Here is a 12,261-nt window from a genome sequence, read left to right as displayed (position 1 = left end):
GTAATCATTCTTTACCTGTCCCCATAACCCATCATATCTGATACAAAAGGGCAGTCCAGATATTCGCTCTCCTCATAACCCTCGGTATCTCAGCAGATGCCGGCACTGGCATAGGGGGCTTACCCACAGCGCTATCATATTTTGAAATCTTGTCTCAGGATCTACAAGAAAGCCTAGATGACATTGCCAAAAGTTTAGTTCAAATTCAGGATCAGAAAGATTCACTAGCGGCTGTCACCCTCCAGAACTGGAGAGGGCTAGACCAACTGGAGAGAAAGAAGAACGTTGTTGTTTTGTCACCCAATCTGGCCTAGTCAGGGATGCAGCCCAAATTTTAACAAAAAAGGCTGCAAAGATTAGAGAACATCAATCAAATACATGGGACTACTGGCTAAACATATATAAATTGGTATATCTGGCTACTTCCTTTCATAGGACCAATAACATTCCTATTCATAATCCTCGTTTGGGGGCCATGTGTTTCAACTTTCCTTCAGGATCGCTTTCGAGCCTTCACCAACCAGTCTCTGGGCGAAGTCATGCTGCTGCCACCCTTCGCTCCAACCTTGAGGAATCTAATCCAAGTCCATCCCCCTATGATCTCGACATCCCCCCTCAGCAGGAAGTAACTACAGAAGAAATTACCTCCACCCCTATCCCATAAAACAAAAAGGCTGGAATGTTAGGTCTGATCAAATAATCGAATCGATATTCCCTGCCTGGGGAACTGACCTTTAGATCATTTCACAACCAACATTCCCTTTCACTTAGACCACATTCCATTTGCTAAGACCAGTAACGGTCCCCTCCAGATTTGCCCAGGATCTGGACCTGCCCAGAGAATTCCCTGCTGGAAAAGCCCGCCTAGGCTTTCAAATCTCTAACTCCCCTTCCCTGGGTGCTGGTGCTATTTAGGGGCTCAGCCCATCTGGGTTCCAGGTGACCTTATAAATTTATAATTCTTTACCACCTTTGGCCTCGTGGGTATCTCTTTCTGCGACCCTAACACCCAGTGAAAAGGGAATAACTCTCTGACCACGTGATTTATTATCCCTTCAGACTGGATCTGCGGAGCACCCAGAGCACCTGGCACCATCATGTTCTCCTGAACATGGGGCTGGCTGGTCCCTCCCCACATTCTATACTTTGGACAATCTATAGTTCACAGTTTTTCCCCTTTGAGAGATGTTCAACTCAGTGGTGTGGGCTCACTGAACTGGTACTGAGTCAAGTAAATAGTGTGTTTATTAGCTCATTATCATCTTGGGTTCTCTATAAGAAGTTAGTACATCTAAGTAGAGAGTAGGGTTAGGACCCATGCATTTGAAACTGTCTTAAGCAAAACTAAGGAACAGTAAATCTGCCTTTAGAGTCTTCCATCTCCTCCTTTGCACCCCTAATTCCGTACTCCCCATCCGAGTGCCTGCACGTTATTTTGCCTTTTGCTGCTCAGAGGTCTCCCTGGAAGTGAGATCTACTCATTCCACTGCTCCACCCTATTCTTTCATCCAGTAGGGAAGCTGGTGGAGCTATTTCACACCAGCATGTGAATGACTCGAAATTGGCTTAATGCTGTGACCAAAGCCGATTTTTAAAAATACATAAAATACATTTTTTATGATCTAATCTGTCAAGGGACCTTCTCTTTCAGCCCCCTACCCCCAAACATGACCACCAGGACTAGTATCTTTAAGATCAGTCATTGTGATGCAGTCGCGCTCACTCAGCGCATTTCTGGCCTCATCTCATGGCCACACCTTCGTCCCCAGGTCTCCTATAAATGCTTCCTGTGCGGGTCATCAGTGTTGCATGAGGCCCAAATCAGTCTCAGTTCTGCCCCCAAAGGCCTAGGATCTAAACCCCTGAAGCTGGGGGTACAAGAGGTTGGATATTTTACCAGACCTATGCGATCTGAATTTTCATTTTTATGGTGAGGGTTGCATTTAGCCTGATTAAATAATCCTGCCCCCCTCCCCAGCCAACACCACCACCAATGCATCAACTCAATACCATTATCAGCTCTGGTTTATTATTACATGTAAAGTCCATTCCTCAGTTCCACTAACGTTTTTTTTTAAATTCAATTCTGACATTGGACTCTTTCTAAAATAATAGATGAATGGTACTTGAAAAAGAAGAGGCCTCTGACATTCTAAAATACCATGTGTTTTCCTTTTCCAGGGTTTTGGGGGCGGGAGGGGGGGAGAGGGGTAGGAGAAAGGAAAAAAGAAAAACCCGTATGTACAAATAAAGCCTGTATTTGTGAGCGGTGCAAAGATCAGCCTGTGCTGCGGATTAACACAGACTGCTTTGTTTCATGTAAACAAGGTAACTGGCTCAGTGAGTTATCCCTTCATTTTCCACACCCACACATCCCGCCCCCGCCCCCCCCCCCCCCACCGCGCCCCCGACTCCACCCCCTTTCCCCTCAAAAGTCGTTCAAAGTAAAAGCGCCTGCCTCCCAATCACCCCGAAGTCCAGCTGAGAACTTCCTGACTCTCAGGACGCTGTCCCTACAGGAGGGCACTTCGGACAAGGCAAACAGGGGTCTGGGCAGCCAAGAAACCCGAATCTTTGAGTCTCAAAAAACAAATGAAAGGAAAGGAGGCGCCCGGGAATTCCTGCTGAGGTCTGGGCTCCAAGATGGGGCAATGCCAAGGCCCGACAAGGCGGTGGGACAACTGAAGTAAAAGCGCACTGACCCTCCAACGTCCCTTCCGATGCTTATGGGATCCCCTTCCAGGTGAGAAACAATGGCAATAATGATGCTCAGCAAACAGACATCTGTACAAGCCGAGTGTGCCCGCGGCGCGCACACACACACACACACACACACACACACATCCTGCTTGTGCCCGAAAGCCCGGAGCGGGAGGCAGGAAGATGCTGCGCTCCCAGACCCCGCAGGTCCCCAAAGTCGCCTCGGAGCGGCTACGTGACTCGCCGAAGGTCTCGCCTCCAGCAGCCGCGAGGGCTCCGCCCGGCCCCGGCCCCTCAGCCCCAGCCCCGCCCCAGCCGGGCTCGCGGGGCGCGCCTCCCGCCAGCAGGGGGCCCCCCTGCGCGCGCCCGCACCGGGCCCCTGAGCCCCGGGAGGGGCCTGGCCGGCCCTCCGCGCCCCGGCCCCTGCCCCTGCCCCTGCGGCCGGGAGCGGGGGCGGGGCCGTGCCGGGGGCGGACCCCGAACTTGCTTCCGACTCTAAAGCAGCGGCGGCGAAACGGCAGAGCCTCCTCCACCCGCGTCCCGCCGCCGGGCTCCTCCGGCCGCCCGTCCCTCTCGCTGCGCCGCCCGCCGCCGCCATGGCCAAGCCCCTGACCGACCAGGAGAAGCGGCGGCAGATCAGCATCCGCGGCATCGTGGGCGTGGAGAACGTGGCGGAGCTGAAGAAGGGCTTCAACCGGCACCTGCACTTCACGCTGGTCAAGGACCGCAACGTGGCCACCCCCCGCGACTACTTCTTCGCGCTGGCGCACACGGTGCGCGACCACCTGGTGGGGCGCTGGATCCGCACGCAGCAGTACTACTACGAGAAGTGCCCCAAGGTACCTACCCCGGCCGCCCGGGAGGGGCCCCCGCGGTGACACTCCCCCGCCCCCCCCCCCCCGTCTCTCCCCCCCGAAGTCCGGGGAGAGGGGTCTGGGCGGTGGGTGGGCCGCCTGGGAACAGTCTGGCGCTGGACCGGCCCCCATTCACGCCACCCACCAGCCCCACGCAGAGCTGCCCGCCCCTGGGGACCGCACGCGCAGGCCTCCCTCGCCTGACCGCTATTTCACAAACAAAAGTTGGAGCGTTTACCCTCCACTTTTAATCCAGAGGCGCCTCCTGTGTGAGTGCCCAGCACAGCTGTAGGCCCCTGGCTGTAGGCCCTGGAGAAAACGGCCCAAAGTCCTGCCTGGGGAAACAAGTATCTAGAGTTCCCCAAATGGTCATAGGCGCCGGGCGGGGGGGGGGGGGGGGGGGGGGGGCGGGGAGGGGGAGGGGAGGAGTTGCAGGAGCCTCACTGCCCGTAGAGCCTTTGCAGGACTAGAGCTGCCTGCGTGTGCTGGGCCGAGCTCTGCGCCCCCTCCCCTCCCTTCCCCTTCCCTGTTCCAAGGGATAGGGTGTGGCGCTGCTGGACTTCTTGATTCCTGCAGCACGGAGCCTTCGCCCAGGGTATGCTCTGAACTTTAAGACCTACCCTGGGACCTGCTGAAGACGGGCTGTTCACAGACCACCCCTGTGCACTGGGCAGGGCTGGATGGAGGGTTGCTTGGGGTGTTTGGGGGCGCACAGAGGGACACTGTCTCCCCCTGGCCAATCTGGGAAGTGGGTCGGGAAGTTTGAGGACAGCAGGGAGAGGGGTTGTGTTGTGCAGAGCGAGGGTGAGAGAGAAGCTCTGGCTGCTGTAGTGAGGTGGGTGAGTCAGTGTTGGGAGAAGAAACTGGAAAAGCTGGTAGGAGGCATATTGGAAAAGGTGAAACACTGATACAGCCTGAAGGCAGTGAGAAATACACCAGGAATTTTTTAATATGTAAAAAGCATGTAAAAGAAAAGGACAGTGCATAATCACAGTGCCCAGAACACCCGTGAGGAAAAGAAAGGAAGTGTTCATAATAAGAAAGGGCAATGGTAACAAAACTTTCAAATGGAAAGTAACTCTTCCTCATTCCAGAGGCCTGGGGCTCTATCCCAGAGTAGCAATTGCTAAAAATATATCCTTAGAAAAGACTTTGTGTATAAATATATGTACTGTGTCTTTTCTTTTTCCATGAGGGGACTGCCCCCTAGCATTGGAAATTATTTTTTAAAGTTTTTAAACCGGAAAGTGAGATGATGAGTCATATTTAGGACCTCAAACCACCCCCCACACACACACATACACACACCCCAATCTCCCTCCCCACACACACTCTTCTGTAGCATTTAGCACCAAGCATCTGGCCTTGTCTGTTTCTCTCCCAGTGGCTTGTCTTGTACTTTATAGTTGTCCTCATTCTCTAGGTAGTTTTTTCACTGGACTCTCCTTCCCTACTTGAGTGTAGGTATGAGCCAGGTATTCTGATAGTGGTACACTGGGGATACAACAGGGAACAAGATGCATTCCACACATGTTAGCGAAGTATCTACCGTGACAGCGGTTCACCTAAATAGGAGGTCCCCGCCCCCAGAGCATGGGCTAGAGCCAGTAAGTGTGTCCAAGCTCCTCTCCCACCTCCCCTGCTCTCTAGCAACTATGCAGTTGAATCCCAAATCTGGGTCTGTAGTCTGAATCCTTTTTTCAAACTCCACTCCTACACTTCTAAGTGCTTGGTGAACATACCTAGATCGCTATTTCCTCAAACTCAAATAATTCCCCCTCCAGCCCTGCCCCGTCTTCTGGTCTTCTGTGTTTCTAATTTTAATGGCATTGCCATCCTGACAGTTACCCAGACACAAAACTTTAGTGTCACCTTTGACTTCCTCCTGTATTCCCCATTCAACAGGTTGCCAAATGCTGTCAATTTCTGTAGGTTCTGTTGAAATTACTCTCTTGCAGTCTCTCTTCTCTGCCTAATGGAGGCCCTGGCTACTGGTCTATGAAATAGACTCCTGAGTGGCTATCTTGCTCCTCAGCAGTGGTAAAACTGGCAGCGTGCAGCTGAATATGGCTCACAGATATATTTTATTTGGCCAGTGAGACATCTTTACATAATTTAATTGTCAGTGCCTTTGGGCAGGACTTGTACACTCCAGTCTTGGCCCAGTACTCCTCATTGTTCTACGTGACCTCCATTACACAGGTCTTTCCTCTGCCTGACTCCTGGAGGTATCTGAGTTGGCAATTGTGGCTCACTCTATGCACTGTAGTTCAATTAAGCTTACAAAAGCAGTACATCTTGCCCTTTGCTCAGCTATCATTGGCTCCCATGGCCTGCCACAGTCCTTAATCAAGCATTTAAAGCCTTCTCGGTCCAGGTGGACCTGTCTTTCACATCTTACCTCCCACTGCCCTGCTGGGCTCACCTTGCTCTCCCATCAAGCCAACGTGCTGTCCCATCCTTGCCCTGTTCTCCCCACTTCTGGGCCTCTGCCCGCCCTGCACTCTTTTCTTGGAAGGCCCTTCTTGCCAGTGTCTCTGTGCTCAACTCTTGCCTCTCCTGCAAATCTCAGTTTTGTTGCCACCTATTCCATGTTTTCCCACAAGTACCCAAGTCTTCTAATTAATGCTGGGAATAAATTTTAAATTATTTTTAAAATATTGGTTATTGTTAAATAGCTCTTCTTTATTTTCTCTTTGCTTGCTTTTTGAAAATGTCCACTTTTTCTAAAATATACGTAATTATTAGTGATAGTAGTGTATACATATAATTTCTAAAGTATATTGGAGATGCTGTATATACTCCGGTATACTAGCAGGAGTATGTGATAAATGTTTAAGAGGATGGGAGAGATCTATTTTTCAAGGTCTTACATATCCCCAAATATAAAGCGAAGTCCCTCCAAAAATTATTTTTTAAAATATATTTTATTGATTTTTTACAGAGAGGAGGGGAGAGGGATAGAGAGAAACATCGATGAGAAACATCGATCAGCTGCCTCTTGCACGCCCCCTACTGGGGATGTGCCCACAACCAAGGTACATGCCCTTGACCGGAATCGAACCTGGGACCCTTGAGTCCGCACGCTGACGCTCTATCCGCTGAGCGAAACCGGTTAGAGCCAAAAATTATTTTTATGAGAAAATAGAAAATAACATTATGTATATGTCTTTGCAAAGTCTGTTATATAACAAAGTCTCTCTAAATTATTTTAAGCAGCAACTTTTTTTTTTTTTTTTACAAAAGCCTTGAAATGTCTTAAGTCCATGCTAATTTGGAATCATTAAAAGGGAAACAAATAAATTTCACAAATATAGTCATTATTTCAGGGGGCATAACTTCACAACTGCAAGTGTGGGATGTATATACTATATTTGTAAGCAAGTTTTTTATAGATCTGCCTAGGAAAGATACCTTTTCCCAACTCACACAAAGGCACCCAATGGATTAATGAGGGCCCTGATGACAGTGTGATAGATATTCAAACAACTGGATAAAAATGATGATATGCTCTGGAAAATAGTGTTAGATGACCCACTAAATATGGAAGACTTAGAATTCAGTTGTCACATAAAATGAAAGTGGGAGAAAGTGAAATTTCTAAGTTGACATTTTCATATAATATTTTAAATGAGTTAAATATTATAATAGGCATTCATCATATAAAGTATTTATATATTTTTGGGTTGACCAAATACTTTTCTCTTTGGTTCTTTTTTTTTTTTTTTTTTAAATATATTTTATTGATTTTTTTAACAGAGAGGAAGGGAGAGAGATAGAGAGTTAGAAACATCGATGAGAGAGAAACATCGATCAGCTGCCTCCTGCACATCTCCCACTGGGGATGTGCCCGCAACCCAGGTACATGCCCTTGACCGGAATCGAACCTGGGACCTTTCAGTCTGCAGGCCGACGCTCTATCCACTGAGCCAAACCGGTTTCGGCCTCTTTGGTTCTTTTTATTGAGAAATGGGGGGAGTTCCTAAAATTGTAGGTGACTTTATATGGATGCATTTACAGATTTTTGTTGTTTTGTGTTTGGTGGGGGGGGAAAGGGAACCTGAGATGGAGAAAAATATATTGTAAAGGGGGATGATGAAGTTACTCACGGATCTCTTTCTTAAAAGAGAATTAGTAAACTGCGCCTGTATTTTAAGGGAGTTAGGCAAGTCTAACCTTTGTACCTTTCACTCCACTCTGATAGTGTTTACCTGGCTTTTACTATGTCAAAGCAGTTTCTAAGTTTATGGAGAAATTTCCCATCTTATGAAGAACAAACACCAATAACACTTACCTGGCAGGGGAGATACCGTGATCACGAAGGTGGCTTTCCCAGGGCGAAGCTTATCCATTACACTCTGGATGTGCTGACTCCTGCGATTTCCCCAAATGTGGGAAACTCAGCTGCATAATTTGTGGTAGTGGGGCCTGTGTTGGTGCCCTCCCTGCAAAAATAATAATAATAAACACCAATAAACCTGAGGTAGTCCTTTGTTATTGCCAGTTCCTGGCTTCCTAAAATAATTTAATTCTAAAATAATTAATTGTAATATTATTTACAGTGATCAGTCAAGGAGGAAGACTTTCTGGCCATCAGGGATATATGGAAGAAGTTAATCTTTGTATTTCTTGGATGACTTGGGATGGTCACAGCCAACCCTACCTGACTCTCATCTTCTAAATATTTTACAAATGCTTGATGGGCTTTGGCAGTCTGACTTCTGTTTGCCCAAAACATATGCTTCATTTATGAGGCTCATGAACAGAATGGGGGGGGGGGGGCGCGAGGGCGCAGGGACACAAAACATTGAATCTAATTAGTTGGATGAGTTTACTTTTTCCTCCCTGAGGGTAAAAGACACTGAACTACAAAAGTAGCGTATAAAATGGTTTTCCCAAAGCCAACTGTCAGTAATGCTTTCATTTAGCCCTTCATACATCTATAGGAGTTTCATTTGAACCTGTGTCAAAATAGTCCTGCCTGTTTGTTTTTTTACTTTCGACCTTGTGTGTTTATGTTGACTGGTAAGATTGGCCTCATCAAGTTAATGTAACCTCTCATTTCTTTGTTTCAGAGGGTTTATTACCTTTCTTTGGAATTTTACATGGGCCGGACATTACAGAACACCATGATCAACCTCGGCCTGCAAAATGCCTGTGACGAGGCCATTTACCAGGTACATTCTCTCTCCTTAAATTTGAATCCAGGAACCTTGGGGATGTAGTACCCTGCTGCCCCTCCCCCCTCCCCCCCAAAAAAGGTGAAAATTGCTTCTACAGACATTGCTATTACAAACTATTAGAAATATAAACTACTGATGATCTCTGATTTAAGAGAAACAGAGTTAGAGAACTAGTTTTGCCTAACAAGAACTTACTTTTGCAGTCATAGCTTCTGACAGCATTCAACATCTGAACAAGCCTTTTAAAAGTGCGTGCCTCTCTGCTGTCAGAATCACAAGCTTTATTTCAGGCTCCTATCTACTTTCAAAAAATGATCAAAGTGTGACTATTATTTGTATATCAAGGCAATATGTAAAAATAATAAGCTTTTAAAATTCTGTCATCACACTTTTCCTATTGCTAAATGACATGTAAAATGTACTTCCCCCTTAAATGAGGAGCCTGAAGTCTTCAACCTAATCATCTAATTTGTTTTTATGAGCATATTTAACTGTTTATCTCCTAAACTTCAGGGATCTCCATGCCAAAAACAAATAGCTCTTCACCTTGTGGGTGAGGTTGGAAGGAGGGATGGGTATTTGCAAAGACACATGCGTGGGTTGTCCCTCCTGCGGTCAGCTGCTTGCCACCGAAGACTGGTTTCCTTCACCTGCGTTAGGGTATTTCCTGTGAAAGAACCATTGCAGCTCCCTCCTCTTCTCTTTTCTTGCCTTCCCCTGATACCAGCTGAAAATAATATACCTCCCACGGCCTAGCACAGTGGTCGACAAACTCATTAGTCAACAGAGCCAAATATCAACAGTACAACGATTGAAATTTCTTTTGAGAGCCAAATTTTTTAAACTTCAACTATATAGGTAGGTACATTGTTGTTAACTTAATTAGGGTACTCCTAAGCTGGCCTTTGCTAAAAACGTCCTCAGTCTGATTGAGGTACGTTCGCTGAGGTCAACCCCTTCCAACTCTCCCATCCACACTCGTCTTGTATACTTGTTTCGTCTATCTCCTTTCCAAAAGCCGACTTCTGCGCATGGGCCACGAAGTTTCAATCGCACTGTACGTGGGCGCCCACATGTGGTACTTTGTGGAAGAGCCACACTCAAAGGGCCACGGTTTGCCAACCACTGGCCTAGCATATAACCAGGTGGGATGAAGTGACCCATCTCTATTTGCTCAAGGTTTATGTCCCACTTTAGACTTACATTTTTAGAATTAAAAAAAATCCTGAATGTGAGCCTTAACAGTTGACTTGCACAATGACCCCAGTAAACTCTAGTCACACCAGGGAGCAAATTTGAAAGTCCCTTCAATGGTGAGCAGAAGCAAAGCCATTTTGGAACACTTAGAAGACTGACTTACCAAGACATGTGACAAAGCAATTTTTGGTATAAGGGTAGGGGCGGGGATCCAAGTGCATGGCCATGGAAACTGGGGCATCAACTTCAAGCATGGCTGCTGCTTCTGCATATGCTTTCAAAATGTGTAAATTATGTTTCCCTTTTAAATAACATCTCATTTCATGGATTGCCTCGCTTTCAGATAAGAATGCAGTCATTTCACAACAGACCATCATTGGCTAAGCATGGGCTGAATTATTATCTAGTCCACAGAGGACAGGCCATTTCTTTTACCTGCCATCAGTTTTCTCACTGTAAGATGAGCAAGGTGATCTCCAAGGCTGCTGGATTCTGACTTGAGTCCACAGTGGTGCCAGTGGCCTCTGGCTGTGCAGCTCCCAGGGAGCTGACTGGCAATCAATTTGCATCAATCCCCAAGGTCACAAATGCCTCTAAGCCTCCCACAGCCTTTGAGCCCATCTAGAGAGAAATAAAGGATTTTAGCCCCATCCATCCAGACCAGCGATTTTCAACTGGTGTGCTGCAAGAATTTTTAAAACATGCAGTACCTGGTTATTTAGTCAGGGGCATTGACCTCTTTTTCCCTGAGATTATCAAATAAAAAAATGATGGCAGCCAACACAACAATAGCCATCGGGTGTGAATGAATCAAAATTATACCTATTTTTTTTATCAGATCAGCAAAATATACATTTTTTTGGTGTGCCGCAGAATTTTAGTAGTTAGCTTATGTGTGACATGAGATGCAAAAGGTTAAAAATTGCTGAGCAAGAGTTGAGGTTCCCTTGACTACTACTGTCTGGCTCCAGGTCTCAGGGACAGTGACTCACTAACTGGTTTGGGGTTAACAACCATTGACCCTACTGAGTAAATATGTTGAGCTCTTGAAAAGATGAACTTTACTCCACCCTGGAAAGTCTGACCTCATACCTGTTGATAACATTTAAAATCCTTCAGCCCAGTTAGTGTCGGCTTGGTACTGGACTATTTCTTAGGTCTTACCCTGACTGCACAAAAAAAGAATCTTAAGAAATTATAATAGGTTCACATTTATTGAGGAATATCTGCCCGGGAATCATCTAAATGGTTTGTTTGTATAGTTTCATTTAATTCACAACAACCCTAAATGTGGTACATACTGTCATCTAATGAGGACTTACCTTTTAAAAAAAAAAAGAAGTGAGGCATAGAGAGATTTAGTAGGTTGTCCAGGGTCGCCTTGCTAAGAAGTAACAGTCAGCAATGGACACTGAGAGCCCACACGTCTCTACAGGCCGCTGCTATGCCATCTCGTACAGTTTGCATTTGCAGCCACCAGCATCTGCAGTGGGCACAGATGCCAGAGTACGTTGCACGGGAGCTGACACTATTGAGCACCCAGACAACCTGCACACCTGACCCAGAGCTTTAGGAAATGTTTGTTCTCTCTGCAATGGCCTGCATTTGTACCCACATCCAGTGATGTTTTCCTTTCATCACCAGCTTGGATTGGATATGGAGGAGTTAGAAGAAATCGAAGAAGATGCTGGGCTTGGCAATGGAGGTCTTGGGAGGCTTGCTGGTAAGTGACATGGTTAGCGTGTCTTCGTGTCTGGCCAGTTGATGCCTTCTCCAGTGCCATGCATGACCACCAACGGGCTTCCTAGGAGAAGTGCAGGGGTGACCTGGTTACAGATGTACTAGTATTTGTTTTTCAGTTTGCACTGTGGTTTGATCAGTTCTATACAAGCAGTAGAGAAGGGAACTTGAACAAAAGAGACATTGCTTAAAACCCTTGGAGACATTGCTTAAAACCCTAAGGTTAACCAGATCCTTCCTGTGCACTTAAGGGTTTCCAAAGTGGCCCCTTTACTTCATGGTTATGTTCACAGCTGTCAATTCACATACTTGTGTGGTCTGACCTATGTGGTGTTGAACCATTGTATTTTTGTCTTGTGCACTTGACAGTTTGCATTTTGATGGACTAGTAGGTAAAGATACACTTGTTGTAGTACTGGTATGATTTAGTTACTTAAATTATTTTTTCTGTGGATGCAATTTGAGTTCTTTGCTTTATTCAGGAAATAGTTTTTCAACAAATAAAGTACATTCACAACTCCATTAAGTTAAAAATATTTATCCCTATGACCAAGCAGTTCTACTTCCTGATATCTGCTGTAAAAAAA

At 46.4% G+C, this 12,261-nt stretch overlaps 1 protein-coding gene and 1 non-coding gene across 2 annotated transcripts in view; both read left to right on the top strand.

Annotated features, from left to right (window-relative positions):
- Positions 1-3,296: 3,296 nt before the first annotated feature.
- Positions 3,297-12,261, top strand: part of PYGL (glycogen phosphorylase L) — a 38,948-nt gene continuing 29,983 nt past the window's right edge. The window contains exons 1-3 of the mRNA XM_036306608.1: positions 3,297-3,539; positions 8,630-8,731; positions 11,579-11,657. Coding sequence (XP_036162501.1) covers positions 3,297-3,539; positions 8,630-8,731; positions 11,579-11,657 — 424 coding nt within the window. The remainder of the gene's footprint in view (positions 3,540-8,629; positions 8,732-11,578; positions 11,658-12,261) is intronic.
- LOC118661801 lies at positions 7,841-8,003 on the top strand. The gene has a single exon (XR_004969481.1). It is a non-coding gene; the product is annotated as a U1 spliceosomal RNA (small nuclear RNA).

Source organism: Myotis myotis, unplaced genomic scaffold, assembly GCF_014108235.1.
Source record: "Myotis myotis isolate mMyoMyo1 unplaced genomic scaffold, mMyoMyo1.p scaffold_m19_p_1, whole genome shotgun sequence".
Taxonomy (NCBI): domain Eukaryota; kingdom Metazoa; phylum Chordata; class Mammalia; order Chiroptera; family Vespertilionidae; genus Myotis; species Myotis myotis.
Note: the sequence above shows the minus strand (reverse complement) of the source record. Positions and strands in the feature narration are given on the sequence as shown.